This window comes from Alligator mississippiensis, chromosome 3 (genome assembly GCF_030867095.1).
Source record: "Alligator mississippiensis isolate rAllMis1 chromosome 3, rAllMis1, whole genome shotgun sequence".
NCBI classification, from domain to species: domain Eukaryota; kingdom Metazoa; phylum Chordata; order Crocodylia; family Alligatoridae; genus Alligator; species Alligator mississippiensis.
The window spans coordinates 773,924-800,849 of record NC_081826.1 but is presented as its reverse complement, the minus strand read 5'-3'; the positions used below and the strand labels follow the sequence as shown (position 1 = coordinate 800,849).

At 72.0% G+C, this 26,926-nt stretch overlaps 1 protein-coding gene across 12 annotated transcripts in view; it reads left to right on the top strand.

The window, feature by feature from the left end:
* PLEC (plectin) overlaps positions 1 to 26,926 on the top strand; it is a 62,559-nt gene that overhangs the window by 12,030 nt on the left and 23,603 nt on the right. For 4 of the 12 annotated variants that reach the window (XM_059723605.1, XM_059723594.1, XM_059723595.1 and 1 more), the window contains 8 exons: positions 18,704 to 18,765; positions 21,118 to 21,207; positions 22,974 to 23,051; positions 23,135 to 23,227; positions 24,571 to 24,737; positions 25,978 to 26,093; positions 26,376 to 26,482; positions 26,572 to 26,691. In XM_059723605.1, the coding sequence (XP_059579588.1) occupies positions 18,704 to 18,765; positions 21,118 to 21,207; positions 22,974 to 23,051; positions 23,135 to 23,227; positions 24,571 to 24,737; positions 25,978 to 26,093; positions 26,376 to 26,482; positions 26,572 to 26,691 (833 nt within the window). Of the gene's footprint in view, positions 1 to 2,843; positions 2,923 to 4,765; positions 5,544 to 7,967; positions 8,038 to 8,220; positions 8,381 to 8,620; positions 8,759 to 12,463; positions 12,565 to 12,903; positions 13,103 to 16,762; positions 17,030 to 18,703; positions 18,766 to 21,117; positions 21,208 to 22,973; positions 23,052 to 23,134; positions 23,228 to 24,570; positions 24,738 to 25,977; positions 26,094 to 26,375; positions 26,483 to 26,571; positions 26,692 to 26,926 lie in introns of those variants that run through there. The other 8 variants (XM_059723604.1, XM_059723593.1, XM_059723600.1 and 5 more) reach the window with 8 other exon arrangements.

Here is a 26,926-nt window from a genome sequence, read left to right as displayed (position 1 = left end):
CTGCCCTTGGTGCCGGCACCAGCCCTGTCCCCGGACGGCTCTCCGCGTGGCTCCCATGGCCGTGGCTGGGTGCCCCCGGCGGGAGGCACGGCCCCGCAGCCGCACCTTGACACTGTCCCGGGCTGTGGCCTCTGGCTGCCCCTGCTGCCGCCGGCAGGGCTGGAGCACAGCGCAGGGCCTAGGTCTCCCCCAGTGAGCAGGGCTGGCTCCCACCCTAGCCGCGGCAGGACAGGGCTGGCTGTGCCCGGGTGCAGCATCTTGGCATGACTGCACTTTTGGACCCAGGCAGGGGCTTGTTCCCCCTCCTGGAGCCACGGGGGCAAGTGTGGAGGCTCGTTCAGGGCCTGGCGCAGAGCAGCTGGGCCCCAGGGCTGAGGAACAGGGGCAATGGGGGGCAGGGACCCGGTGGGAGCTGAGCTCCCTTGGGGTGTCTGCACTGATTCCCCGTCCACGTCAGGGCTGCTGGGTGCCCCGAGCCTGCGGCGTTTGTTCTTGGCTGGGCCCTGGCCTGGGGGGGTGCGTGGCACCAGGAGCGTGGCTCCTGGCTAAGCCCTGCATGAGGCTGGGCTGAGGCCTCTGGATGAGCATCATGAGCTGGCTCACGTGGTCCATGCTGCAGCTGGTGCCTCTTGCAGGGAGCTGGGGGTCCTGCCCTGGATGCTCTTGGTGGGGGAGGGACGAGTTCAGCTGCATCTGTCGGGGGGGGGGGCAAGGGCTGTGGGTTGGGAGTGAGGGGCACCGGTGGGGCTGGGGGCAGGGGCTCTGGGTCAGGAGTGGGGGGCACCGGTGGGGCTGGGGGCAGGGGATGCAGGTCAGGAGTGGGGGGCACCGGCCGGGCTGGGGGCAGGGGATGCAGGTCAGGAGTGGGGGGCACCGGCGGGGCTGGGGGTAGGGGCTGCGGGTCAGGAGTGGGGGGTATCGGCACGGCTGGGGCATGGGCCGCAGGTCGAGAGTGAGGGGCAGGAGCAGGGGGCCAGAGGGAAAGGCGCTGGCAGGGGCTGCGGGGCGGGAGCGAGGGGCCCTGGCAGGGCTGTGTGAGGTCCTTTATTCCTGGAGGCCTGGAGCGGAGCACTGGCTTTGTCTGAAGCCGGCCTGCTGGGCCGTGAGTAATGGCCCCGAATGATTGCACTTTGCCCTTGGCGGCTTCCAGGAGATGCTTGTTACTGGGGTTTGGAGCTGGCACCCGGGGTGCGGGGGCAAACCTGCTCTGGTTGCCAGCGGGAGCTGGGCCCGTTGGCTGCTGGGGCTGGGGGTGCCAGGTGCTGGGCTGGAGTCCATGCTGCAAAGCCAATTACCCTAATGAGCAGCTGGGGTGGTAGTGGTGCCTACCTGCGGGGAGCTGTGTGGGGCAGGGGCTGGCTGTGGGGTGGGCGGTGGCAGTGTCCCAGTGGCTGCATCCCCAGGCCCTGGCCACGGGCACCCTCCTGCGCCGGGGCAGTCGCCGGAGCTGGGTCTGGGGGTCTGTGTGGGTCTGCGGGGCTGAGCCAGGCTGGATGTTGGCACGCGGGGTGTGGCCGCCAGCCTGGCTGCGGGGCCGTGAGAACGGGGTTGCCGGGGTCCCCGCCAGCCCCGGGCTGGTGAACAGCATGTCCCGGCTCCCGTGCTTGCTTCCAGGCCCTTCCTTGGCTCCGGCCACAGTGCCCTCCACAAACAGCCGCTTCTTTGTTCCCGGCTCAGCTCGGAAAGCCCTGGCGTCCCCGGCTAATGCGGCCGTAACGGTCCCGGGCGCCGGGCAGCGGAGGGTGGGGGCAGAGCGCTGGCCGGGGGCCAGGGGTGCACTGGCTCGGGAAGTCCCAGGCGTGCAGCCCCGTCTGCCACTGCAGCATGGCCGTTGTGGGGGCTGCTCTGCGCTGTGAGCTGGGGGCCGGGGCAGCGCTGCTGTGGGGGTCTCTGCCCAAGCAGGGGGTGCAGGGAGGCTTCCCCAGGGGCCACAGGAGTCTCCGGGATGGGCACCAAGGGTCTCACCATGTGCCGGGTGCATCTGGTGGGCCTGGGCCACACTGCGGTCTCACGTTGTGGAGGAGAGCCCAGCTGGGGGCTGGCACGGGGAGCCCTGGGTGCCGCAGGGGGCACGGCCAGGGCTGCGTGGGGGCCTCTCGGCCTGCTGCACCCCGTGAGCCGTTCCCTTCGTGCGGTGCTGGCGCGCTCCGCTGTGCGGCCTGGGGTGGGTGCCGGGGGCAGCGGGGTGGGAGCGGGCGCCCGCGGCTCCGTGCCAGGCCCGGGGGGCCACGCCGTGGCGGATGGAACGGCTGCGACGCGGCGCTGACTCGGCACTTCCCGGCCTGGGCAGCGAGCGCTGCAGCAGCTCTTCGGGGCTGGGGGAGGGGCCGATGTGCCGCCCGAGCCGTGTCTGCCCGGTGACCCCAGCGCTGCTGGCAGGGGCAGGGGCAGGGCCGGCGCTCGCTTAGGGGCATGGCTGGGCCCTGCACAGGGGCTGTGGCTGGATCCCACAAGGATCAGGGCCGTTCACAACTGGAGCTTCTCCTGGCCAGGCCTGGGTGAACTCGGGGGTCTGCAGGGGGTCCTGCCTGCCCGTTGGGGCGACCATGGGGCCTGTGCCTGCTGCCCTTCCAGGGCTGGGGCTGTCCCCTGGGTCCAGCCAGGGTCCATTGCTGCTGGGACCGGGGCGGCTGGGCTGGGGGGTGTTTCCGGGCAGGGCTGGGGGTGCTGCTGCCTCCTGCGATGGGGGTGGCGCAGCCCCTGGCATGGGGCTGGGGAGGAGGAGCTGCTGGTTAATGATTGCCTGTTCTGCCCCGCGGTGTCCGGCATAGCCGGGCGCCGCGCCAGGACCCGGAGCTGCCACGGGAAGCGCACCTGGCGCGGGGTGTGGGGCCCTCCCAGCCAGGCTGCGCGGGCGACTGGAGTCGGGGACACGGCTGCCCGGAGCCTGCCGAGCCACGGCCATGTCCCCCTGGGGTCCAGGTAAGGCCGGGGCCAGGTCCCGGGTGCGTGTCTGCAGGACATGGCTGCACAGGCTCCGAGCTGGGGCCTCCTCTCCGGCGCCGTGTCTGGCCTCAGGGTGTGTCTGGGGCAGGCAGATGCACCTGTGGGGAGGGCAGGGCGGGGGTCCATGGAGGTGGGGGTCCGACCTATAGGTGCCCTCCAGCACCTCCCTCCCCACATGGACCCTGCAGGGCAGAGCCGTGGGACCCACACCACCGCCTTCCCCTGCATCCTGGCCTGGGGCAGGGGCTGGTCCAGTCCCCGGCGCATCCCCCTGCCCTGCCCCGCGGCTCCTGCCCCGGGGCTGCCCTGCAGGGGGGCGGGGGAGGCGCCACGGCTGTGTCTGGGCTGGGGGGAGTTGCTCCGTGGCCGAAGGGGCATCTGTGTCCGTCTGTGCCAGGCTAGGGGGCCTGTGCCTGCTGCTTTGTCTGTCCGTCTGCGGGTGGAGGGGTTTTGGGCGCCGTCCTGAGCCGTGCGGAGCTGGCCTGGCTGGGGGGCTAGCCAGGACCCCTGCGTGCACCCCCGTGGCACCATGGGGCTCGTGTGCACTGGTGCTGTCTGCCAGCACTGCAGGCCCATGGCGCGGGGCACGGGACCGGCATGGCAAGCCCATGCCCTTAGTGCCAGGAGGTGCATGCTGCGCAGGTGACCCGGTGCTCCCGGCATGGCCCGTCCCTGGGGGTGGGCCTGAACTGGGGCCACGTGCTCAGATCCCTTCCCAGAGCAGGGATGCCTGCTCCGGCCCCCAGTGCCTGCCCTGTGCCCCCACCCCCTGCACCCCAGTGCCTACTTCTGCCTCTGGCTTGCTGAGGCCGGACTCGGGGGGGGGGGGGTGCTGGGGTGTGCCTGGGGGGGCTCGTGATAGACCTGTCCCAGTGTCTGGGGGCTCTGCATGGACCCGTCTTGATGGGAGCTGCGTGGGAGGGGGGGCTGTGACAGTGCCATGCTATAACCAGATCCCCATCAGGGGGTGTCCCGCCCCATGCTCCAAAAATGCCCTTGGAGGCCCAGAAATAGCCCTGCCAGGAATAGCTGCCCCCAGGAATAGCTGCCCTGAGCAGGCGGAGTGGAGGGTCCACATGGGGGGCTGCCTCCAACTGCGGGGAGAGGGTCGAGCCATCTCCTTTGGGGCAGGAAGTGCCCCCAACCTGGGCAGGACAGACTCAGACCCATTCACTGTGAGCCGTGCCCCCCCGCACTGCCGCAGCCCCCAGCATCTGCCCCTGGTGCCCTCTGGGCAGGGGGTTGGGTCCTGGCACTGCCCCCCCCCCGGGCCTGCTGTCCCCCTGGGGAGCTAAGCCTCCTGGGTGCAGCCCCTTCCCATCCAGTGCCTCAGTTTCCCCTGAGTCTTCACTGCAGTGGCCTTGCTGTGGGGCTGCTCCGGCCCCGGTACCGAGTCCCACTCGGAGTTGCTCCGCTCGGGGCAGGCTGAAGCGTTGCCGGCATACAATGGGTTAAAGCCCCCCCCCACTGCTGGGGGGGTCACCTGGGGCAGCAGCATGGGGGTTTGCCCCATGTCCAGCCCGGCCCAGCGCAGGAGCAAGGGCACCGGCTTGGCCCTGCCGGCCTGGCACCGAGCCCCGCGGGGCATGGCATGGCACGGCGGGGGCACGTCCCGCGCACGGCTCCGAGCGCCGGGAGCGGCCGCCCTCGTGGGCCGTCGGGGGCGGGAGCGGTCCCCGTCGGCCTGCCCCTCCCTCGTAGGGAAACTCTGATGAAACTCTGGCCGTGCCAGGGCGGGAGCCGCGAATCTGGCTGCTTCCTCCTCCCCCACGAGAAACCTGTGCCCGCGGTTAGCCGAGCCGACGGGCCTGGTGCTGGGAGCGGCTGCTGAGTCAGGCCGGAGGCGGCCGCCTGCTCCTGCCCCGGCCCCGGCCCCGGCCCCGGCCCCGGCCCCTGCCCCTGCTCCACGTGCCCGCGGCCCCCTCCTCCCCGCGCGGAGCCGGAGCCGGAGCCGGAGCCGGAGGTGGAGCCGTCGCATTCTCCAGAGCAGCTCACCCGCCGCCAGCGCCTGCTCCTCGCCCAGCGCCGGGAGAGCGGAGGAGAGGAGAGGAGAGGAGAGGAGAGGGAGGGCCGCGCCGCCATGGTGGCCGGCATGCTGATGCCGCTGGAGCGGCTGCGGGCCATCTACGAGCTGCTCTTCCGCGAGGGCGTGATGGTGGCCAAGAAGGACCGGCGCCCGCACAGCTTCCACCCGCAGCTGCCCGGCGTCTCCCACCTGCAGGTGATGCGGGCCATGGGCTCCCTCAAGGCGCGCGGCCTGGTGCGCGAGACCTTCGCCTGGCGCCATGCCTACTGGTACCTGACCGACGAGGGCATCGCCCACCTGCGCCAGTACCTGCGCCTGCCGCCCGAGATCGTGCCCCTGTCGCTGCAGCGCGTGCGCCGCGGCCCAGTGCCGGTGCCGCCCTCACGGCGCGCCGCAGCGGCCCCCCGTGTGCAGACGGTGCCCGGCCCGCTGGCATGCCCGCCGAAGCGCGAGGAGGGCTGGGGCGCCCGGCAGGCCTATCGCAGGAAGGAGGAGCCGCCGGAGCCACACGTGGAACCCGTGGCTGTGGGGGGAGTGTCCCGGCCGGCCCCACAGCCCAGCCCAGGCCCAGGTCAGCCACCCGCCGGCGCCGGCTGAAGGGGGGTGCCTGGGGAGGGGTTGGGGTGCTGCGGGCGCTGGAGGGCAGGGGAGGCGGCCCGGCCTGTTCGTGCGCGGTCCCGTGAGCAGGCGCCGGCGGACGAGGTCTATTCTTAGCGGGCGGCGCTGGGGGGATGTGGCAGCTGCCAGGCCCCGTCTGTCTGTCTGTATGTCCGATGGGCAGGGGTGTCCTTGGCCCTGGCTGCACCAGCTGGGGCAGGGGACGTGGGAGCAGTAGGGGCGTCTGGGGGCCCCTGCACACCCCAAGTCGGGGAGGGCATGGGGGCTGCATTTAACTCTTTCCCATCCAGCCCTCGGGGCCAGCTGCCTCTCCCCTTGCCCTGGCATCCCTGGGCGCAGGACTCCGGGCGGGTGCAGCATGGCTGCCACGTGGTTTCGGTTGTGTCCCAGGCTGGCTGGGCTCTCCCCTCCCCCTCCTCAGTCCTGCTGCCAGGGTCCAAGGCCCGGATGCACCTGGGGAGTTGCCCGTAGGGCAGCCGGGGAGGGAGGGAGAGAGTGTGGGTGTGCCCTGGGCTGGGCCCGGCTGTTGTGCCGGGCGCCTGGCCCTCGTCTCCCACCGCAGCTCCAGCTCGGTGCTGGGTGGAGCAGGGAGTGGCCCAGGGCATGTGGCAGGCGTGGGGGCACTTGTGGGAGGCCCCATGGCTCCTCGCTGCAGGCCTGGGTTGCACTGCAGCGGGTTTTAGGGTATGGTGGCACGTGCTCCTCATGCGCTCGCTGGGGGCTGTCCTGCCATGCGGTGGGAGCCCCTGCGGGCCTGGAGCCTGGCCTGCCCGTGGCGTGTGGCATCGCGGGGGCTTGGCCTGGCATGGCCAAGCTCCCAGAGGAGCTGGAGCATGGAGCCCGCAGGCGGGAGCTGCTGTGGCCTGAGGGCCCGGATCTGGGTCAAGGCTGGCAGGAGCAGCCTGGCTGACATGGGGCTGGCAGCATTCGTGCTGGCACAGCTCCCATGCAGGGACTGGGGGTCTGGTGTTGGGCTGGCGGCGCTGCTGTTTGCACGGCTGCTTCAGAGCTCTGTCGGATGCCCCCAGTTGGTGATGGAGAAGGCGGGAGCTGGGGGCTGCACCGGGGCTGCGGTGAGTGGGAGGAGCATGGTGGCCCAGAGGTGCTGGAGCCTGGTCCAGAGCTGTTGGGACCAGACCAGGAACAAGATTGGGGACTGGACCTCGGGGTGGGGGCTGCTGCGGGGAGTGACTGAGAACGGGGGCCCCGGGCGCTGCCCTGCTCCCAGGCCCACCCTGGGCCCCGAAGTGCCTGGGCAGCTGCCAGGGAGGGAGGTCCTGGGGTCTCGGCTGCCCGGACATGGGCCCAGGCTGGCCCTGGAGCCTCTGCCTCTCGCTGCGCTGGGGCCTCTGCTGCGGGCGCCTGCAGGCTCGGCCCTGACACTTGATCCAGGGCAGGAGCTGGCAGCTGACTCCGGCTGTGGGAACTGCTCCCGGGGGTCCTGCTCCGAGGATCCTAGGCCCCCCTGGCATGCTTCCCGACGGGGAGGCCGGCGCGGCCCGGCCCAGCCCAGCCCAGCCCAGCCCAGCCCAGCGCAGCCCAGGCCAAGGCCCCCCCGCGTGACTCAGCCGGCAGCAGTTGTGCCGTGTCCAAGTTTCCAGCAGGAAGCGCGCGCCGGCTTGTGTGCCAGCGCCATGAGTCAGCCGGGCTCCGGGCTGTGCCCAGGGGTGCAGGCCCTGCACCCCAGGCCTAGCCGTGCCCCCAGGGCTGGGCAGCTGTGGGGTGGGAGAAGGAGCCCGGTGGCCCCCGGCCCTGCCCTGCCCCGCCCCACCCGGGCCTGCCCTCCACTCACGCCTTGCAGCTGTCATCAGTCAGACAAAGGGCTGCTTGTGCGCCCCATGCCAGCGCGTCCCCCCACCTGCCCTGCACCCCTGGGCTCCCCTGGGCTCAGCTGGAGGCTGCTGCTTGCTGCCCTGGGGTTAACCCTTTCCTGACTGCAGCTGTGGGGTGCCTGGGAGAGAAGCTGGGGGGCTGGCTGGGAATAATGGGGTGGGGGGGGAGGGGGCTGCCTTCCTGCACAGCTGCTGCTCCAGGCCTGGAGGCTGCGGTGGGACAAGGAGCAGGGGGGCTTCCCGGGGGGCACCAGCTGTGTGCACAGGGGGACAGGCGTAACTTGCAGCCAGGGGCAGGGGCTGTGTCCCCAGCCCGGTGAGGGGCCAGGTACCCCGCGTGAGGCTGGCTGCACTGCAGCTTGGGTCGCCGTAGAGCCGGGGTGCGGGCAAGAGGAGCCGGGCCTGCTGCCTCCTCGGCCGGGCTGGGGAGCTGGTCCCCCGGGAGCCCCGGGGCTGGTTTTCCCACGTGCGGGGCCGGATGCCACTGCCGTCCCGGCGGCCCCTCCCCGAGCCCCAGCCCGAGGAGCCGGGCAGGGGCGGCTGCGAGCGCCGGGCGGGCGATGGAGGGGGAGGACGGGCGGGTCTGCATGGAGGACCTCATCCAGCGGGGCCAAGGTAGGGCGCCGGCCCGGCCGGGGCACACCAGGTGCGGGGCGGGTCGCGTTCGCCCGCAGCGCCGAGCACCCGGCGGGAGGCAGCACCCGGCTCGGGGTGCCGCGCGCTCCGGGCCGGGGTGCCGCGCGCTCCGGCCGTGCCGGCGCCCCGCTTCCCCTCCCCCGTCCCCGGGGGCCGCGTCACGCTCCAAGCCGGGCGATGACAGCCCGTCCCGGGGTATTTTTAGCCTCCCCCGCCCGGCCGCGCTGGCACTCGGGCGCCCGCCGTCGGGCTCGGCGCTGCTCCGGCTCCGGCGCCCGGCTCGGCTCGGCTCGGCCCGGCCCAGCCATGAAGGTCGTGCCGGGTAGGTGCGGGGCTGGGGCGGGGGGTCGGTACCCCGCGCTCGGCGGGGGGGGTGGTCCCCGCCCTGCCCCGCCCCGCCCTCCCGGGGGAGCCCCGCCCCGCCCCGCCCGCAGGCCCCGATCCTGCCCCCGGCGCGGCGCGGCACTGCGCGGGGAGGGCGTGCGGAGGGGAGCGGTGCGGGGCGGGCCCGTGGCCCGGGGGCGGGGCGGGCCCGTGGCCGGCGCTGCCCGGTGCGTGTGTCCGCCGAGCCCGGCGCGGCGCGGCGCGAGCGCCATGGAGGGCAGCGGGAGCCTGTTCCCGTCGCTGGTGCTGGCCGGGCACGCCGCCACGCTGGCCCTGGTCTGGTTCTGGCGGCGCCGCCGGCCCGGGCCCGGCCCGGGTGAGTCCGCGGGGCCCCCGGGGCCCCCTCCACCCCCCGGGGCGGGGCCTGGGGCCGGCGGGGCGGGGCGAGCGGCTCCGAGCGGCGCCTCCCCCCCTCAGTTTCCCCTCGGGGCCCCGAGCCTCCTTCCAGCGGGGGGGGGCGCCCGTCCGGGAGCGGGGGGTCCGTCCATCCCTGCGGGTCCGTCTGTGCATCCGCCCAGCAGCCGGGGGGGGCGGCTCGGGGGGGCTCCCTGCGAGCAGGTACCGATGCCGCAGCCCGGGCCGCTCCTCCGCCCGACACCTGTCGCCGGCTGCCATCGGGGGGGGGGGCAGGGCTGCCGCGCAGGCCGGGGGGGGCTGGTGCAGCCGTGGGGGCTCAGCGCAGACCCCGACTGCAGGGTGGTTTCTGCCCCCTGCCCTGGCAGGCTCCCCAGAAGCAGCTGCATCCCAGTGCTGGGCTGGGGGCTGGGTGTGACAGGGCGGGAGCCGGACTGCCCTGCCCACAGATGCACAGACAGGCTGGTTGGCTGCCCCCCCCCCAATCCCATCCAGCCCTGGCGCCTGTCTTCTCCGCAGTGCATGGCCCCCTCTCCAGGACTGTCCTTGGCCCCTGCCCAGCTCCGCGGCTCCAGGCCAGGCCGGAGCACTTGAGCGAGGCAGGGTGGTGCTGGGGCCAGACCTGCGGGAGCTGAGCACCCCCCATTGCACTGGGGGTCTCCTCCCTGCTCTGCTGCTGGGCTGGGAGCGAGGGGGGCCCTGGGTGGGGCACCAGTGCTTGGGCACCAGCAGTGGCAGGGCTGGCGTGTCCCCGCGGCCCTGCCCGGGGCTGTCGGTGTCGAGCCCAGCTGCCGTGGGGGTCAGAGGGGGCTGTGCGGCACTGGCGGGGCCGTCGCTGCACGCTGATGCGGGTTCTGGGACCCCCGGGCACTGCCCCCTGCCCTGGCAGCCCCAGCCGGAGAAGGTGCCAGGGGCCCGGTGCTCTCTGCAGCTTACGTCCCGCCTGCTGTGCACCATGCCTGCCCGGTCGGACCACAGCCGGTGTTTACCGTCCGTGCCCAGCCGGCTCTGCCCTGCGCCGGCATCCGGGTGCAGCAGTTGTTTCCTGCATGCTGAGCACTACCTGCAGCTGGCACCTCCCAGGGGTCTGGGGGCAGAGGGGAGGCTGGGCCCAGAGCCAGGGCTCGGGGTGGTTGCGATGCTGAGTGGGGGGCTGGGACGCCTGGGTTCCCGGCAGTGCAGCTTGCAGGCCTCTCCTGGCTGCCCTGGCACGGTGCCCGGGGGGGGGGGGACAGGGACGAGGAAGTGGCTGTTACCAGAGCCCCCCCGTGCCAGTTTCCAGGGCGTGGCGGCAGTTTCCGCCGAATCCGTGCCGGGCATTCTGCGCCACATCTGGTGCTGGGCACTGGCCCCGTTGCCATGGCAGCTGCAGTTTGGAGGGCCCACACACCAATGTGCAGGAAACCAGACCGCAGACTCCTGCTTTCCCCCGGCCCCCCCCCGCGCAGGAAGCTAGTGGGGGCGGGGGGGCAGTGCCTGCTGCGGGCTCTGCCAACGGGAATGCCTGGGCCCTGGGTGTGGGGGCTCGGCCGTGCGGGGCACGGGGCTGCTCCCTGCAAACCGTGCCAGCGCAGGAGCCGCGCAGGGGCCTTGGCGGGCGGCCGGGCCTGTTCCCAGGCAGAGCAGGGCCGGAGCCTGGCACGCGGCCAGGGCGGCAGCTCAAAGGCACCTTGCCCCTACCCTCCCCAAGGTCGCACCTGCCGGGGCCCATCAACCGCAGGGGCTTTGTTGTCCCCACGGTGCTTGGGTCTGTGCCACAGCCTGCAGGGGTGAGGGCGGCTGGGTCTGCCCCCCCGCGGCTACGGCAGAGGTGCCCTATACCCCCCCAGCCCGGTCACGTCCATGCACGGGACCCCCGGGTTCTCTCCCGAGTTTGGCTCGGGGGCAGTGTGTGGTCCTTTCTGGTGCAGTCGGGGTTAATCCCCCCCCCCCCCCCCATCTTGCTTTCATTAAGATGCTGTGTCCTGGGCACAGAGCCCTGGTGCTTATTATAGACCCGGGTGCAGGATCCCCGCGTGGGGGGAGTGTCCCGGGAGGGGTGGTGTATTCCTGGTCTGGTCTCCGTGGGGAGGGCGCTAGTTGCCCTCGATACCGTCCATCTGCCCGTGCCCCCACCCGCTGCACGGGTGCTCTGCACTGGGTCCCCGAGCCAGGGGCTTCCCGGGTCCCCCAGGGCTGGGCTCGGTGCGGGGGCTGCAGCAGCGAGTCTGGCCCCTGCGTCTCCTGCCCCTGCCTGCCAAGGTCCCCCTCCTTCCCACGGTCCCACGGTGCTGGCAGGAGCCGGGATCTGCCCAGCCCCAGCCCCAGCCCCAGCCCCAGCCCCAGCCGCTCCTTCTCGGCTCTAGGGACCCTCCTGCTGGGCAGTCCCAGGACTGCTGCCACCACCAAGGGCTCCGTGGCCCCCAAACCTCCGCTGCCTCCTCCCACCGCGCAGCTGTCCGGCGCCTCCGGCCTGGCTTCTGGTGGGGGTGCAAGGACAGGGGACCAGGATGTTGTGGGGCTGCTATGGGGCAGGGACTGGGGCCGGTGACGCTGGGGGGTGTGATCAGGCAGGGATTGGGGTGGAGGCTGCAGTGGGGCTGGGGCACAGCTGCAGTGGGGCACGGACGGGTGGTGGCGCTGGGGCGCAGGCCGCGGCTGCTGTTTGTTTGGCTCCGTTCCCGTTTCCAAGGTGCTGTGAGCCGCGGTGACTGCGACCCAGCGTTGTGGTGGGGAGGCCCCGGGGCCCCTGGGAACCCCCTTCCCCCAGGCTCCACTCAGTGTTTCCATCGCCGGCGGTGGCTGTGCCAGGCCGGGGGCCGGACGCTGGCTCCGCTCGCCGGGTGACTCACTGGTGTTCTCAAGGAAGAGGCGCGGGCTGCGGTTTGGCGCTGGGGTCGAGCCAGCCGCCAGCCACTGTTCCCGCTCCCTGGGAAGCTGCGTGCCAGAGCGGTTCTCAGACCCGGGGGCGTGAGGACCGACCCTGCGGCTGCTCTGTGCAGGGCTTGGGCCTCCCCTGCCGTCGAGGCCCGGAGCCGGCGGTGTCGTGTCAGCTGTCCCCCATCCCGAAGGGCCACATCTGCCCGTCTTGCAGCCTAATCGCCGTCCCCGCTTCCTGGCCCAGGAGCTTCCACGGGGCCTTATCTGTCCGGCACAGCTGGGACATGGTGGCCTGGGCAGGGCAGAGTTGAGCCGAGCACCCAGGATGATAGGGTGGTGGTGTGCGGCCTGGCTCTGTCGGGGCCCAGCTGGACCAGCTCTGGTCCCCTGGCGCCTCGAGGCCCTGGCTCTGCCCCGGCGCAGCCGTCCCCTGTCTGTGCCGCGCCCCCACGCGCTGCTGGCCTGTGAGACGCTCTTTGTCTCCGGGGCCAGCGATTTGCCTGGGGGCTTGGCGCCGTGGAGCTCGCCAGCAGCCCCCGCAGGGAGGGGTCAGCACACGCATGTGCAAGTGTCCGTGTGCTCACAGTTGCCCCTGTGGCAGCGCCCAGCTGTGCCACAGCAGACACGGGCCTGCTCCGGGCTGCACCACACATGCAAGGCCCGGACGGGTGGTGGGTGCACGAGGCCCAGGGTGCAGGGCCAGCATCGAGGTGCCCGCAGGGCCGTGGAGCCCAGTCCCCGGTGTGGCTGCAAGCACCACGTCACCGCAGCCCCTTTTAAAAGCGGAAAAGGAACCGCGCTGAGTGGAAACAGCCTGGACACCAGCCTGGCTGGGCCAGCTCCTCCCCAGCGCCTCCCTCGCCAGGACCAGCATGGGCTGCTGCTGCTGCTGCTGCGCCAAGCCTGGCGGTGGGTGCCCCCGACTGGGGCTGGCGCGGGACCCTGCTGCGCGGTGCCAGGCGCTGGGTGCCCGGGGCTGGGGGCTGCCACGGGCCCTGCGGCGCTGCCCACCGGGGTGCCGGGGCTGGCTCCCCTGGGGCGGGGCGGGGCGGGTGCTGCGGGCTCCTCCGCTGCTCGGGGTCCGGGGCAGGGCAGGCGGCCCGGCGGCGCTGCGGGCTTTCCCGACGGGGTGGCCGTGCCAGGCCGGGCTGCGGGGCCGGGGCGGGGCGCGGCGGGGGCGGCGCCGGCGCGGGCGGTGCTCGGCGCTGCTCAGTGCGGTGCGGAGGGTGCTCGGCGCTGCAGGTGCTGCGGGCCGGGGCCGGGGCCGGGGCCGGGGCCGGGCCGGGCATGGAGGGCACCGCGGCCCCCTCGGCGGCTGAGTACTTCGCCTTCAAGCGCCGGGCGCTGCGCGGATCCGGATCCGACTCCGAGCCCGGCTCCGCCTGGCTGCTGCGCCGCTCCGAGCCCGAGAGGAAGTGCTTCCTGCGCGCCCGGCTCTGCTGCCTCGGTGGGTCCGCGACGGCACGGCACGGCACGGCACGGGGGCACCGGTGGGGAGAGGGTTGTGCACGGACCCGGGCCAGGCCGACCCGACCCGACCCAACCCGACCCGACTCGAACCGGGCCGGGCCGGGCCGGGCCGGGCCGGGGCTGCCTGCTGTGCGGCCCGGGGTCTACTCCCGCTCCCGGTCCCGCTCCCGCCGCGGGTCGGGGCGGCGGGACGGGGCTGCCCCGGGACCGGGACGCGGTGTGTGTTGCAGACAGCGAAGGGTTAACTAGGGGTGGAGACAGGGCTCATCCGGCCCCGCCCCCGTCACCATGGCGACGTCCTGGCAACTGCAGCGGAGTGGAGCGAGGCGGGCAGGAGCTATTGAGCAAGGCGGGCGGCGAGTCCCGCCGGGCGGGAGCGGACAGACGTGCGCCCTGCCCGCTCCGCCCGGGCCCTGCAGCGCCCGGGGCAGCCAGCGGGGGCGCCCTGCCCGGGGGGTGGGGGGTCGTGCATGCAGCTGGTTGCACCCTGCCTGGGCTGTGCAGTGCCCGGGGCAGCCAGCGGGGGCGCCCTGCCCGGGTGGGCGGGGGGTCATGTATGCAGCTGGCTCCAGCTCCTGCAGGCCCTGGTCAGCAGGCCTCAGCCGTGCGGTGGGGGCGCCCCCAGCCCGAGGGTCGTGCATGCACACCGCCAACCTGCAGTGCGGGGTGCCATGCAGCCCCTCCCGTGTCTACATGACCTGTCCCCCGGATCGGCGACGAGGTCCCCTGGCAGCTGGTCCAGGGCTGCCCGGGAGTCGCATGTTCCCTGCGTTGTGGCCATGCAGTGTGTCCCATGCACCCCAGTGGGCCCAGTCCAGCTGCTGGTGGGACCGGGGCATGCTGGGGCTGCAGCTCCAGGGTGGAGAGCAGGGCCCTTCCCTGTGCACCCGCCTTTGCAGTTGAGCCGGTTGCTCCCTGACCTGCTCCTGCTCCCCGGAGTTTCAAAGAGGAGCGCGCCAGGCTGGCGCCTGCCACTTGGGCCACCCACACGTGGCCTCCAAACCAGGGTAACCCAGGTCTTGCCCACGGGGCTTGCACCGCCTGCCCACGTGCAGGCTTGCCACGCGCCGACTTTGTATCCACGTGTGTGGCTGAGTCTGGCAGGTTCCCCAACCGTGCAGCACAGTGCTCTTGCCCCAGCATGGCCCAGGATGGGGGTGGGGGTGGGGATGGTCTCCCATGGGGTGGGGGTGCGGGGCTGTCGTGTGGAGGGGTGTTGACACTGGGGTGTTTGCTCGTCCTGCGGGCAGCTGTGGCCTGGGGGTGCCTGGCGGTAGTGAGGGCAGTGGCTGTACAGCCGGGTGGGGTGGGCAGCAGGCAGTGGGACCGGAGAGTCGACTGCGCTGGTGTCCGAGGGTGGCGGGCAGCGGTGCTTGGCCTGGCAGGACACCAGCTGTAGCAGACAGGTGCTGTGACAGGGCGGTGGGGGTACGTGGTGGTAGTGGGTGGTGGGAGCTGGGCCTTGGGGGGGGCTGCTGGCTGCCCGGTGCACAGACCCTGCTGCCCCGCTCCCCTGCCTGGGGGTCCCAGCCTGGCCCTGCTCTGGGGGGAGCGGGGCAGGGTGTGGGGACTGCTTGCTGTTGCCCTGGCGCTTACAAGGGTCCAGGAACAAAGCCCAGCCGGGCTGTGTGATCCCCGGGACCCGGCAGGGAGCGTCCCTCCTCGTACCTCTCAGGCTGCAGCACCGCTGCCCTCGCATCCGTCACCGCCCGCGTTCTCCTCTCCACCTGCCCTCGGCCCTGGTGCCACGAGCGGGGGGGTTCAGCAGCCTCCTCTACCCCTCCCAGCATCGTGAAGGTGTGACTGCGATGGGCAGGGCCCTGCTCTGCGCCAGGTGCTGCACATGTGCAGCGGGGCAGAGATCCGTGCAAACCTAGCTGTGCTGGACAGACGGGTAGAGGAGCAGGGGGACAGCAGCCACGGGTCTTGGGGGCCACGGGTGCTGGGGGACGCACCAGGGCTGTTTGGTGTGCAGCTGCAGAGCGGGGAAGCAGCTGCACTGGGCACCTAGAGGAAACGAGGGACAGGGGCACGTGGTGGATTGGGCTGCGGGGACGGCGCCACAGGGATAGTGCTTTGTGGCTGCAGCCAGGCGCGGAGTCGCTGGGCAAGGCCTCTGCCTGGGACTGTGACGCCTGGGCCAGGGCACAACAGCCCCTCGTGCCCGGGCAGGCCTCGCCCCTGCCCCCTGCCCCTTGCCCCTGCCCCAGCCCGCAGCACCCCCTGCTGGCGGTGACTCAGGGAGGATGTGAGTGAGCGCTCAGCTATGCGCCCGCCCGGCCCCGCAGCTGCAGCCGGCGCCCCAGATGTGCGCGGCCGCGGCGGGTGGAAAATAGCTGTGGTTTCGAAACCTCGGTCATTGCACACATTCCGGCCCGCCCCGCCCCGGGCTGGCTCCTCCCGGGCACCGGGCAGCGTGCTGGGGGCTCCGCCTGCCCGGCCCTGCCCTGTGCCCCGCTGCAGCCCCTGCTCGTGCCCCGGGGCCCTGCCATCCCAGGCCGTAGGGGTGGGCGCTGGCCGTGGGAGATGCTGCTGGGGGGCAGGAGCCGGAGCCCAGCCCTGCTGGCAGCCAGGCTCACGCCCAGAAAGCAAACAGGAGGGGAGGGGTGTGGGAAGGGGCCTGTTCCGACCTTGACCGGCCCCGGGGCTCTCCCAGCCCATGCACCCCAGGGCCCTCGCTGTCTTCATTGCCCGGGGGAGCAGGGCAGGGCTGAGCTGAGGGCACCATGTCCGGGGTGCGGGCTGGCGCGGGGTGTCTCCAGCCTAGGCCCCAGCTGGAGGCGCTCGGCTCTGCCTGAGCCTGTGGCTGAGACCGTCCTGCTCATTGCACGGACGGGGTTGGGGAGCGGGCTGCTCTGTGCCAGCTGGGCCGTGCTCCATGCGTGCGGGGCAGGGCCGCTGGCACTGTGAGTCACGTCAGAGCCATGTGTCGTGGCCCCACGCCGGGCAAGGTCCAGGCTGCACCCAGGCGCCTGCCGGCGTGGAGGTAGGGGGCCGGGGGGCCGGGAAGCCTGGGCATGGCTGGGGAGTCGCCCTGTGCCGACAGCCCCTGCTGCTCTGTGCCCCTGGTCCCTCGGGGCGGGGGCAGGGGCTGCACCCACATGGGCAGGGGGATCCCCCCGCCCGGCCGGCGGGTCCCGGGGCCCGTGCAGAGCAGCAAGACACGGGGTGGGAAGGGTCTGCAGGGCTGTCTAGTGCACCCCAGGTCCCGGTCCAGGGTTGGGGTGGTGCGGGTGCTCTGGGGTCCCAGCATGGCCAGGCGCAGGCTGGGGGCCATGGGGGACCCGGCGCCCGGCTCTGGCAGGGCTGCGCCCAGGCTGCCACCGCCCAGGACAGGCATGGCAGGAATGCATGGCCTGGGGGTTGGCTGTGGGCCGGCCCGGTCTGCTCCCTACCCCGGCCGGCTGGGTGCCAGGCGGGGGTGCCCCAGGCGCCCCCGCAAAGAGCTGCCCTGCCCGGCGCCGGAGGCTGCCCTGCCCGCGGCGTGGGGGAGGAGAGAGTTAAGTCCAAAGCCCAGTGCCTGCGGCTCCGGCATTTGCTGCTGGCTGAGGTTTCCTGTCGCCCTAGCCGGGGCGGGAGCCTGTCTCCTCCCCGCCCCTGGGCCGCACCTCGCCGCACCTCTGGGAGGAGGCAGGGCCGGGCAGGCCTGGCACCGCCGGGCAGAGGCGCGGAGCGCAGCGGCAGAGAGGCTCTCCAGAGGCGCGCGCGGGCAGGGCAGGGCAGGGCACGGCAGGGCGGCGCAGCGCAGTGTAGTGCGGGCTCCCGTGGTGGCAAGGCAGGCGCAGCATCATGTCGCGGCACCGGCTGCCCAGCTCCGAGGTGCCTGGGCTGCAGGTGGGGCAGAGGACCGGCTCCGAGGACAACCTCTACCTGGCCGTGCTCCGGGCCTCCGAGGGCAAGAAAGGTATCACGGCGCGGCCATGCCGGTGCCAGCCAGGGGGGCACATGACTGGGGTGGGAGATGCTGGGGGGTGGTGTGGGGCGCCGTGCCGTGGCTGGGGGCTTCCGGCACCACGCTGCTTCGAGGCAGGCGCCACTCTGCGCGGGGTTTGGGGGGCTGAGTCTGACTCTGGCCCTGTTGTCTGAGCTGCTCCTGGGGGTGCGGTGGGGGGCTGCCTTGCCCCACGCTCCTGGGGGCTCTCTGCTGGGGTCCCAGCCCCATGTCTGCCCGGGACGCGGCCTGGCTGCAGCCCCGACCCAGCCCAGGGGGACCTGTCGGGGGTCCCCACGCACTCGGGTTCGCGGGTTTCGGGTATCGCTGCTGCCCCGGCCTGGGGGGCTCAGGCCAGGAGCGCGCCCCTCTGCAGGGACCCCAGCCCCTCCCCGCTCGTGTGCCTGGGCCGGTGGGCGCGGGTGCAGGAGCCTTCCTGCCTGCCGGAGCCGTTTCCTGCGCGGGGGCTGTGACTTGGCTGGAATGAGGGGGTGGAGGGGAAGCACCTTGCAGGCCCGATTTGCAGTTCTGTTCATTGCCCCATGGGCACGCCCAGCCAGGGCGCGGCTCTGCAGCGTGCATGCATGTGAGCGCACGCGTGTGCCCTCCCCTGGGTGTGCACAACATGCTCATCCTGCCTGCTGCTTCCCCTTGCTGCTGTCCGACCCTGCCCCCCCAGCCCGCCCTGGCCGCAGACCCCAGGCTTGTGGCTGGGACCGGGTTGGCGGGTGCCCTGGCAGAGAGGGGTCCCTGGTGGCTCGGGCGAGCTGCCGCCGGGCCCTGTGTCTGCAGGGCGATGCGTGTTCTCGGGGGTCCCGTGGCAGGGGGCTGGGGCTGTGCCAGCGTGTGGCCAGGGTGCTGCAGGCTGGAGCTGGGCCCGCAGTGGTACCTGGACGGCTGCAGGGGCTGGGGCAGCTGTCGTTCAGGCTGAGATGGGAAGCCGCCCTCGGGGGCGAGCAGCAGGCAAGCGGGGCAGGGCTGCCAGTGGCTCCGGCCGCCATGGGCCAGCTCCCACGTGGTGGAGCCCTAGTGTAGACAGCGTTCCCGGGCACCCGTCCTGCTTCTCTGCTCTCATGCATTTGCGTCGCTTCCTGGGAGGCTCCGACTTCTTCACCCTCCCAGCAGCCAGGCCCAGCGGCGTGGTGGGGGACGGGACCCTGGTGTCCAGGGCACGGGTCTAGTACAGCGGGCTCAAGGCCCTCAGGCTGCAGCCATGCCCAGTGCGATGGGGCGGGTGGCTGTTGCTGATGGCCTTGGACTGGGGCAGGGCTCAGCCCTTCTCTGGGGTGCGGCACCGTCCTCCCTCCCCCCTCCCGCAGCCCCTGCAATCGGAGGAGGCCGGAGTCTGAGTCAGCCCTTGCTGCTGGGCGGGGAGAGGGTTCCCGACCCGGAGCAGGCTGGACCCGGGGAAGGCCGGGCAGCTCCTGTGCCTGCAGGGAGGTGTGTTGGGACACCCCTGCGCCCCGGTCCGGGCTGGGGGGAGCCTGGAGGCAGGCTCTGCCTGGCACGGGGGGGGAGGGCATGGGGCCTGGCACCGGCTGGCTGAGTCGCTTAACCATTTCCTTCCCGTTGTGCCGATGAGTCACCGCGGGCTTCCCCACCCCCCTGCTCTGGGCTGACCCCCCCTCCTTGTTCTCCTCTTTGCAGATGAGCGTGACCGGGTGCAGAAGAAAACCTTCACCAAATGGGTCAACAAGCACCTCATCAAGGTAGGGGAGCACGGCCCCCGCCCTCCGCTCCATCATCTCCCCCCGCCCCCCAGGAGCCCTTTGCTCCACGGGGAGAGCGGGTGACCGGCTGCAACTCGCCTCTGCCGCTGTCTGGTTTCTCTCCTCTCCTGTGCTGTCTTGGGCTTGTCCTCTGCTCCCTGGAAGAGCAGCCGGGGTGGTGTGAGGGGCTGACCCTAACCCGGACCTTGACCCTGACCACAGCCAGAGCCACGACACGCCATGGGCGCGGGGTGGGCAGCACATCCATAGCACCCACGAACGAGCACGTGGCGCCTGAGCACGAGGAGCCAGTCCCTGCCCCGGGATGCAGCGGGCAGCACCCAGGGCTCGTGGCGGAGGGGCTGGGAATGGGCCAGGGGCTGAGTGCGGCCCCAAGGTGGGCCCGGCTCCCTGCACCGTGCAAGGGGGGCACGGGGGTCTCAGCCCGGCGGGGCGCCCCCCTGCCCTTCCCAGCCAGGCGCCAGGAAGCACCTCCCACCGGCCGGTGCCAGCTGGCCGCCTTCCCCTGCCCACGGCGCGGAGCACAGAGGCTGCATGCATCCGCGGCTGTGCCCTGGCCCCGGGCGCCTGGGGACCTTTCGCGTGGCTTTGATGGGCAGGGGCGAGGCTGGGCTCGTGGCCCTCCCGCCCCAGCACACACTGCCGCCCTTCTCCTCTGCTCTCCGTCCTGCCCGAGGACGTCCGCGGTGCCCCCCTTTTCCTGCCTGCTCCCACCCAGCTCTGGGGATGGGGCTGGCACCGGTTGCCTCCGGGGGGGGGGCTGGCACCCCCAGCCAGTGCTGGGCTGACCTCGTTAGCCTGCCCACCCCCCTCCCCGGCAGCGCCTGGCCTTCCTGCAGCGGGGAGTTCCCCAGGGCGCTGCTCGCACAAGCTGGGAGTTTTCTTCCTGGGGGGCAGATACCTTTCCTCTGCCCCCACCCTGCTCAGCTCCCCGCCTGTCTGCTCCCTCTTCCCTTGCTTGGCGCAGTTTGGGCCACGTGCCCACCTCGGCTCAACCGTGCAGGGACGTGCTGCTGCGTGCCGGTGCCCGCCCCACGGCAGGGCCTGCTCCCCAGCTTGGCACGCGCCAGCCGGGCTCCCTGCCCCCACACGCGGCTCCGTGCACACGCGGACGTGTCAGCGCGGCTTTGTGCGCCCAGCCCGGTGCCCTGCACACTGAATGGAAACACCAAACAGCCGCACTGACCTCTGCCCTGGGACCCAGGACCCAGGACCTGGCCCCGATCCTGCCCAGGCTGGGCTGCTGACGGTGCTGGGGGTCCAGACACCTCACTGGGGGCTGTAGGCCTGTGGCCGTGGGGTAGGGTGGGCCTCCTTGCTCCTTGCATGCACCAGCCCCTGGCACGGGGGACCTCCAGGGTGCGGGAATGGGGTCCCTGTGCCTCAGCTTGTCCCCTCGCATCTGCCCCATCCAGCCCTGGGGGCTGCACTGGCCTCTGCCCCCCGGGCCAGGCGACCAGACGTGGGCTGTCAGCAGTGCCCACGCTCTGCACCGCATCCACGTGTCAGGCTGGGGGACCCCCCGGGCATTGCCATGCGGGTGGCACGGACCTCTGCTGCCGTGTGCCAGGACCTGAGCGTGCCGGGACCCTCCTGCTCTCCTAACTGCTCTGTCTCTGTCTGTCTCTCTCCATCTCTCTCTCCCGTGCGCTCCGCACCGTGCGCAGCACTGGCGAGCGGAGGTACGTGGCTCCTTGCGCGCACGCTGTCGGGCAGTGCTGCGCCCACTGCTTCCCTGCATGGCTCGCTCTGTCCTGTGCCCCTCTCCCGGCCCTGCCGTGTGCGGGGCCGGGGTCCAGTGTCTGGGCAGCTTTGGGCCGGAGCCCGTGGACGGTTCCAAGTTGTTTGCCCCGCTGGGGGGTGACCCTGTGGGCCGTGGTGCTTTGTGCCACGTGTGTGTATGTGTGTGTGCGCCTGTGTGCAGGTGTGAGTGTGCACACATGGGTGTGAGTATGTGTGCACATGTTCATGCACGTATGTTTGTGAGTCTGAGTGTGCGTGCATGTATGAACATAAGCATGTGTACATGGAGATGAGTGTGTGAGAGCAAGTGCGTGTGTGTGCATATTTCTGAACATATGCGAGGATGTGTATGTGCACACATGTTGGTGCATGCATGAGCATAAAGATGCGTGTGCACGAGTATGCGTGTGTGTGTACACGCGTGTTTGCAAATGTGTGCGAGCATGTGTGCGCAGAGGGCGCTGGCCGCCCGGCGTCGGCAGCCTCGCTGTGGGGGCTGCATTGAGCTGGCGCGCGGGGCAGGCGGGCGCTGGGCCCCGGCCCGGGGGTTGCGTGTGTGGCACTGGCACTAACGTCCGGCTCTTGCAGGCTCAGCGCCACGTCAACGACCTGTACGAGGACCTGCGGGATGGCCACAACCTCATCTCGCTGCTGGAGGTGCTCTCCGGGGACACGCTGGTACGTGGCGCCGTGCCCTTCTGCCTCCCCCCGTGGCTGCCCCCAGCCCCACCCCGGCCGCAGCCGGCTGGTGTAGCTCCGCACGTGGGGCTGTAGCCATGTCCTGGTGGGCAGGCCGGAGTGGGGCCTGTTTTGGGGGGGGGGGAGGGGTGCACATCAGCTCAGCCCCCCTAAGCCACCCCCTCACCCCACTAATCCCCCCCACTGGTCCTGGGACCCTCCTGCTTCCCCGCTTGCCCTCTGACCTCTGCTCCTTTCTGCTTGGCGTGTGACCCCAAACATTTCGGTACCGGGGTCTCCGTGGGCTCCGGCCCCTGTGGGCGATGCCCGCCTGCCCACGGGCCCCGGGGGCGTCTAATGCACTAACGTGACAGCGCTGCTTGGACGACCTCTCTGCTTCTCTGTACTGTCTCCGGTGCCGTCTCTGGGCCCTGACCTTTGCCCTCTGGCCTTTGCCTCTTTCTTTGCACTGCTCGGGCAGCCGAGGGAGCGCGACGTGATCAGGAACTTGCGGCTGGTGAGTGCCCGGTTCTGCCCTTCGCTCCCCGCATGGCTCTGCTCCGCTCTGCTCCGCTCCGCTCTGCTCCGCCGCGCCCGCTATCCCCCTGTGCTCGCCCCGGGCACGTGGCCTCCATCCGTCCTCTCCGGGGACTCCGGCGTGGGCTGGGGTGTGGTGCTGGGCGGCCGCGTGGGTGTGGGGCTGCAGCCCTGGCGAGGGAGGGGTCCTCCGGCGTTGCCTGGGGTTTGCTTGGGACGGGTGTTGTGCTGGGGGTGGCGCCGCCGCTCCGCCCCAAGTGGCTGCGGCGCTGTGGGGAGCTGTTGGTGCCAGCCCCCGCGTTCGTGTGGGTGCACGATGGGGCACTGCTGCCCTGGCCCCACACAGCCTCTGCAGGGGCTTCCTGCAGGCGGGGGCAGGATCCCCACACCCTGCCCTAGGTGCTGCCGTCGCTCTGCCCCGGCACGTGCACCACCCGGACCCTGCTGCTACCACCCGGCTCCGGCTGCGAGTGCAGCCCCCCAGGACCCCCTGCCCCGCCAGCGCCGGGCCAGAGCCCCGGTGCCCGGTGTTGCGACGGCAGGTGCCTCGGCAGTGGGGACGCATCAGGGTCCGGCTCCCCAGGGACCGTGCCCGGGTGCCCGGGAGGAAGGTGGAGCTGCGGCCGTGCCGTTCCCTGGCACTGTTGGCTCCGGCACGCTTCCTGCCAGCCCCGCGGGAGCTGTGCTCAGCGGAGGAGAGGAAATCCGGGCCTGGCCCGGCCTCTCCCTTCCTGCCTGCTCTGCTCCCTCCCTCCCTCCCGCCCTGCTGCCCGCGTCCATCCCTGGCCGTACCCAGGCCACCTTCTGGGGCGGGTTTGTCCCCTCCCAGGCCAGCTGGGCACCAAGGAGGGGCATGCGCCCGCCCAGTGTGGCACCTCCCTGCCCCCCCGCCCCGCTCCCTTGGCGCTGTGCCCGCGCTGTGCCCGCATGGTGCCCTGTTAACCTCGCCTGTGCCGCGAGCCCTAACCCCTCCAGAGCCGCCGCGTGTGTGCAGGCCCCGGTCCGCGGTGCTGTGCCGGGGCCCCGTCCTGTCCTCTCGGCTGCCCCTGCCTGGCCTGGCTGTGCCCGGCGCTGGCGGGGCCAGGGCATGGGGCAGGGGCTCGGGGGACGGTGCCGCCCGTTGCTGTGGAGCTGCGGCCAGGCAGGGCTGGGTGCCCGGCTTCCCTGCCCGGCGCGGGCGGCCCCGGCGCTGCGGGTGGGCACTCACGGCCGGCGCCCTGTCTCCGCAGCCCCGGGAGAAGGGCCGGATGCGCTTCCACAAGCTGCAGAACGTGCAGATCGCCCTGGACTACCTGAAGCACCGGCAGGTGAGCAGCGCAGCGGGCGCGGGGCGCGGAGGGGCGGCCGGGCTCTGCGGGCTCCCGCTGACCGCAGCTGTTGGCACTGGCAGGTGAAGCTGGTGAACATCCGCAATGATGACATTGCCGACGGCAACCCCAAGCTCACGCTGGGCCTCATCTGGACCATCATCCTCCACTTCCAGGTGAGCCCCCGCCACGCGCGGCGCCCATCCCCAGGCAAGCCCGGGGTCGGGTACCTGGGCCCCGTCCTGCCCTGCTCCCGGCAGCGCCTCTGCCCTTTGCTCTCCCCTCTCCTCTGGGAGCGGGGGCTGCTCCTGCCCCCAGGCCGTGTCGCCCCCACCGCCGAGCCCAGCCGGCACACGGCTCCCGCCCCGCGGCGTTCGCAGGCACCGCCCTGGCACCGCAGATGGGGAAGCACGGGGGGGACGGGAAAGCTGCACCCCAGGGGAAGGGTTTTGGCGCGCGAGGCCTGTGCACGGGTGAGTCACCCGCTCCGGTGCCAGCGCCCGCGGCCACACGCTCGGCTCCGCTCGGGCGGGCGGGGCTGCCCGGCAGCCTGAGTCACCGGCAGCCAGGGCTGTGCTGGCACCCGCGCCGCCTGCACCCGCCATTTTCCTCGGCCCCAGGTGCCCATGCGTGTGCCCTGCACTGTCGGTGACTCCCCGTGACCGGGCTCCGGTGCCCGGTGGTGCTGGGGGACCCGGTCCTGCATCTCGTGGCTCTGAGCCGGGTGCAGGGGTGGATCGGGGTGCCTGCGGCGCTGCCACTCGTGGCAGCGATGCATCCGCAGCCCTGGAGGCCCCGGGCGGGGAGCTGCGCATGGCCTGGGCTGGCAGCAGCACTGCGCCTGCACCTCCTGGACAGAGCCGCGGCTGATGCCGGCCCCCACCAGCAGCCTCTGTCCCTGGGGGAGGGTGCATGCAGCGCCGCCATTGCCTGCGGTTTCGACACTACTTCCTTTGCGGTGCTTGTGGGCAGGTGGGGGTGGGGGCCATGTACTGCGGGCAGAGACGTGGGCGAAGGGGGAAGGACGCTGCACTGTGAACCGCAAGCACGCTCATGTGCATATGCAAGGGAACCCATGCGCACGCTCATTTGCAAATACATGGATGCACATGCCCACCTGTATGCATGCACATGTGCACAGACACACATGGTTATAGGCTTGCACGCACTCATGTGCATACACAAGTGTGAACTTGCTCATATTTCCATCTGTATACACGCACATGTGCACAGACACACATGGTCATATGCCCATATGTGCTTATATGTGCATACCTAAGTGCACGTATGCACGTGCTCACATGCCAGCACTCGTGGACCTACACTTGCACACATGCATCCACACACACGCTCCTAGGCCCCCCCCCATCCTTGGGCAGCACTACATCCGGGGCAGAACAGTGCCCAGGGGAGGGGGGGCAGGCGCTGCCCCCGGTGGCAGGGGAGTCGGGGCCGTGGGGGGCCGGGGAGCCCGCAGGCGGGTGCCGGCCCCCGTCTCAGCCGCCCCTCCCGCCCCCAGATCTCAGACATCCAGGTGAGCGGGCAGTCAGAGGACATGACGGCCAAGGAGAAGCTGCTGCTCTGGTCGCAGCGCATGGTGGAGGACTACCAGGGTCTGCGCTGCGACAACTTCACTACCAGCTGGCGCGACGGCCGCCTCTTCAACGCCATCATCCATCGCCACAAGTATGTGCTGGGGCCGGGGCCGCACGCCCCTTCCCCCTGCAAGTGACTGTGCCTGCACGGGCTGGGGTCTCTGCACGCGCCACGGGGCCAAGCGTTCTCCATGCCGGCCTGCAGCCAGGGAGGGGCACGTGTCCTGCATGGGGGACCCCGGTGCTTGCGGTCCTGGCCCTTTGCACGTGGCGGCCCCCTCCATGCGTCTCCCCGGTGCTGGCAGTTAGGCTAGCCGCGGTGCACGCCGGGAGCTCGGCCCCACCCAGCCTGGCACAGCGGGCTCCCAACAAGCCCCAGCCCGTCGCCCTGTGATGGGGGGCTGGGCGTCCCGCAGCCCGTGCCCGAGCCCCGCGTGCTGACTCGGCACCTGCACCCCCGGCGGGGTGGGCGCCGTGCCCGGGCTGGGGGCCTGCCCGGGCGTGCGATGGGGGGAGGTACCGGGCTCTCCTGTGCCGTGCAGCACATATGTGCAGGTGCCGCCCCGTCTTGTCCCCCTGCCCTGCCCTGCCCTGCCCTGCCCCGAACGGGAGGGGCCGGGGCATAGGCACGGCGGGGCTGAGCTCAGGCGCCGCACTCGGCTGAGAGCGCGCCGGCGAGCGGGAGCTGCGGGCAGCAGCGCGGATCCCGGGATGGAGCCGAGCCGGCGCCCGCGGGCCAAGAAGCTGCGGCGGCAGCAGCGAGCGGCGGGGGCTGGGGGCCGCGTGGTGATGATGTGCGAGGAGGTGCCCGAGGCGCCCGACGGGCCTGGCCTCAGCGGCTCGCTCTACTCCGTGCACTCGGCCCTGCGCCTGCAGGAAGTGTAGGCATTCGGGGGGCTGCTGCGGTCCCCGCGCGGACCGATGCTGCCGGGCTGGCGCTGGGACGTGGAGCTGTGCCACCGAGAGGCGGGGAGGGCTCAAGAGCTGCCTTCGTGGCTCCCGTGGCCGTCCGGCGTCTCGACACTGGCTGGCTGCAGAGGGGTGAAGGGCTGAGGCTACCTCAGCCAGGATCGGGGCCCTGGACCCTGCATGTGCCGTTCCCGCGGCTCCCTGCATCCGCGGGACGGGTGCTGGCGCAGGAGCGTGGAGCGCTGATCCTGGCAGGGCGGGTTGAAGTGGGCAGGGCCGTGCCTGGGGGCAGTAGCGGAGCTGGGAGGTGTCTGTGGGGCGCCGTGCCGGGCCCGTGCCTTCGTCTCCGTGCTTGCTGTGCCTCGGGCATGGCGGGGGCCAGCACCTGGCTCCTGCCCCTGGCTCACGTGTGCTCCCCGCAGGCCCATGCTCATCGACATGAACAAGGTGTACCGCCAGACCAACCTGGAGAACCTGGACCAGGCCTTCAACGTGGCCGAGCGGGACCTGGGTGTCACCCGCCTGCTGGACCCTGAAGGTACGGGGTGGCAGGGCCCTGACACGACCGCCGCGGCACCCCGGCACGGCCCTGGGGACCCCTGGGCTGCCTCTGCCTTCGCCCCGCTGCCACCCTGCATCTCAGGGTCTCGCCTGGAGAGTCTTGGTCCCGGGGCCCCGTCAGCCCCAGTGGCATGGTTGGGGGCAGGAAGGGATTTCCTCCCAGCCCTGGTCCAGTCGGCATGGCCTGGGGGGTTTTGCCATCTCTAGACGGGGGCACGGCCTCTGGCAAGCAGGTCACAGCTCCCTCGTGTCCTTGCAGACGTGGACGTGCCACAGCCGGACGAGAAGTCCATCATCACCTACGTCTCGTCGCTGTACGACGCCATGCCCCGCGTGCCCGACGTGCAGGATGGCGTCAAGGCCAACGTGAGTGTGGGGCCGGGGCCGGGAGGGAGGGAGGGAAGGAGGGCGCCCGGGTGCTGCCACGCGGGTGCCACGGCTGCACGTCCCCCCAGGAGCTGCAGCTGCGCTGGCAGGAGTACTATGAGGTGGTGACGCTGCTGCTGCAGTGGATTCGCCATCACACCGTCCTCTTCGAGGAGCGCAAGGTCCCCGCCAGCTACGAGGAGATCGAGGTGAGCCCTGGCCCTCGTGCTGCCCCGAACCCCAAATTGGGGGTGCCCGCTCCGGGGCTGTGACGGCTGCACCGGCACGGGGGTCTGCACAGGGCCCTGCCGGGGGCGCGGAGGGCAGCAGGCCCCAGGCTGTGGCTGTGGCTGTGCCGTGGGGTGGAGGCGCGGGGCGGGACCGGGGTGCCGTGACTCACTCCTTCCACGCTGCCCCTGTGAGTCACCAGCCCCTCGTGGCCGC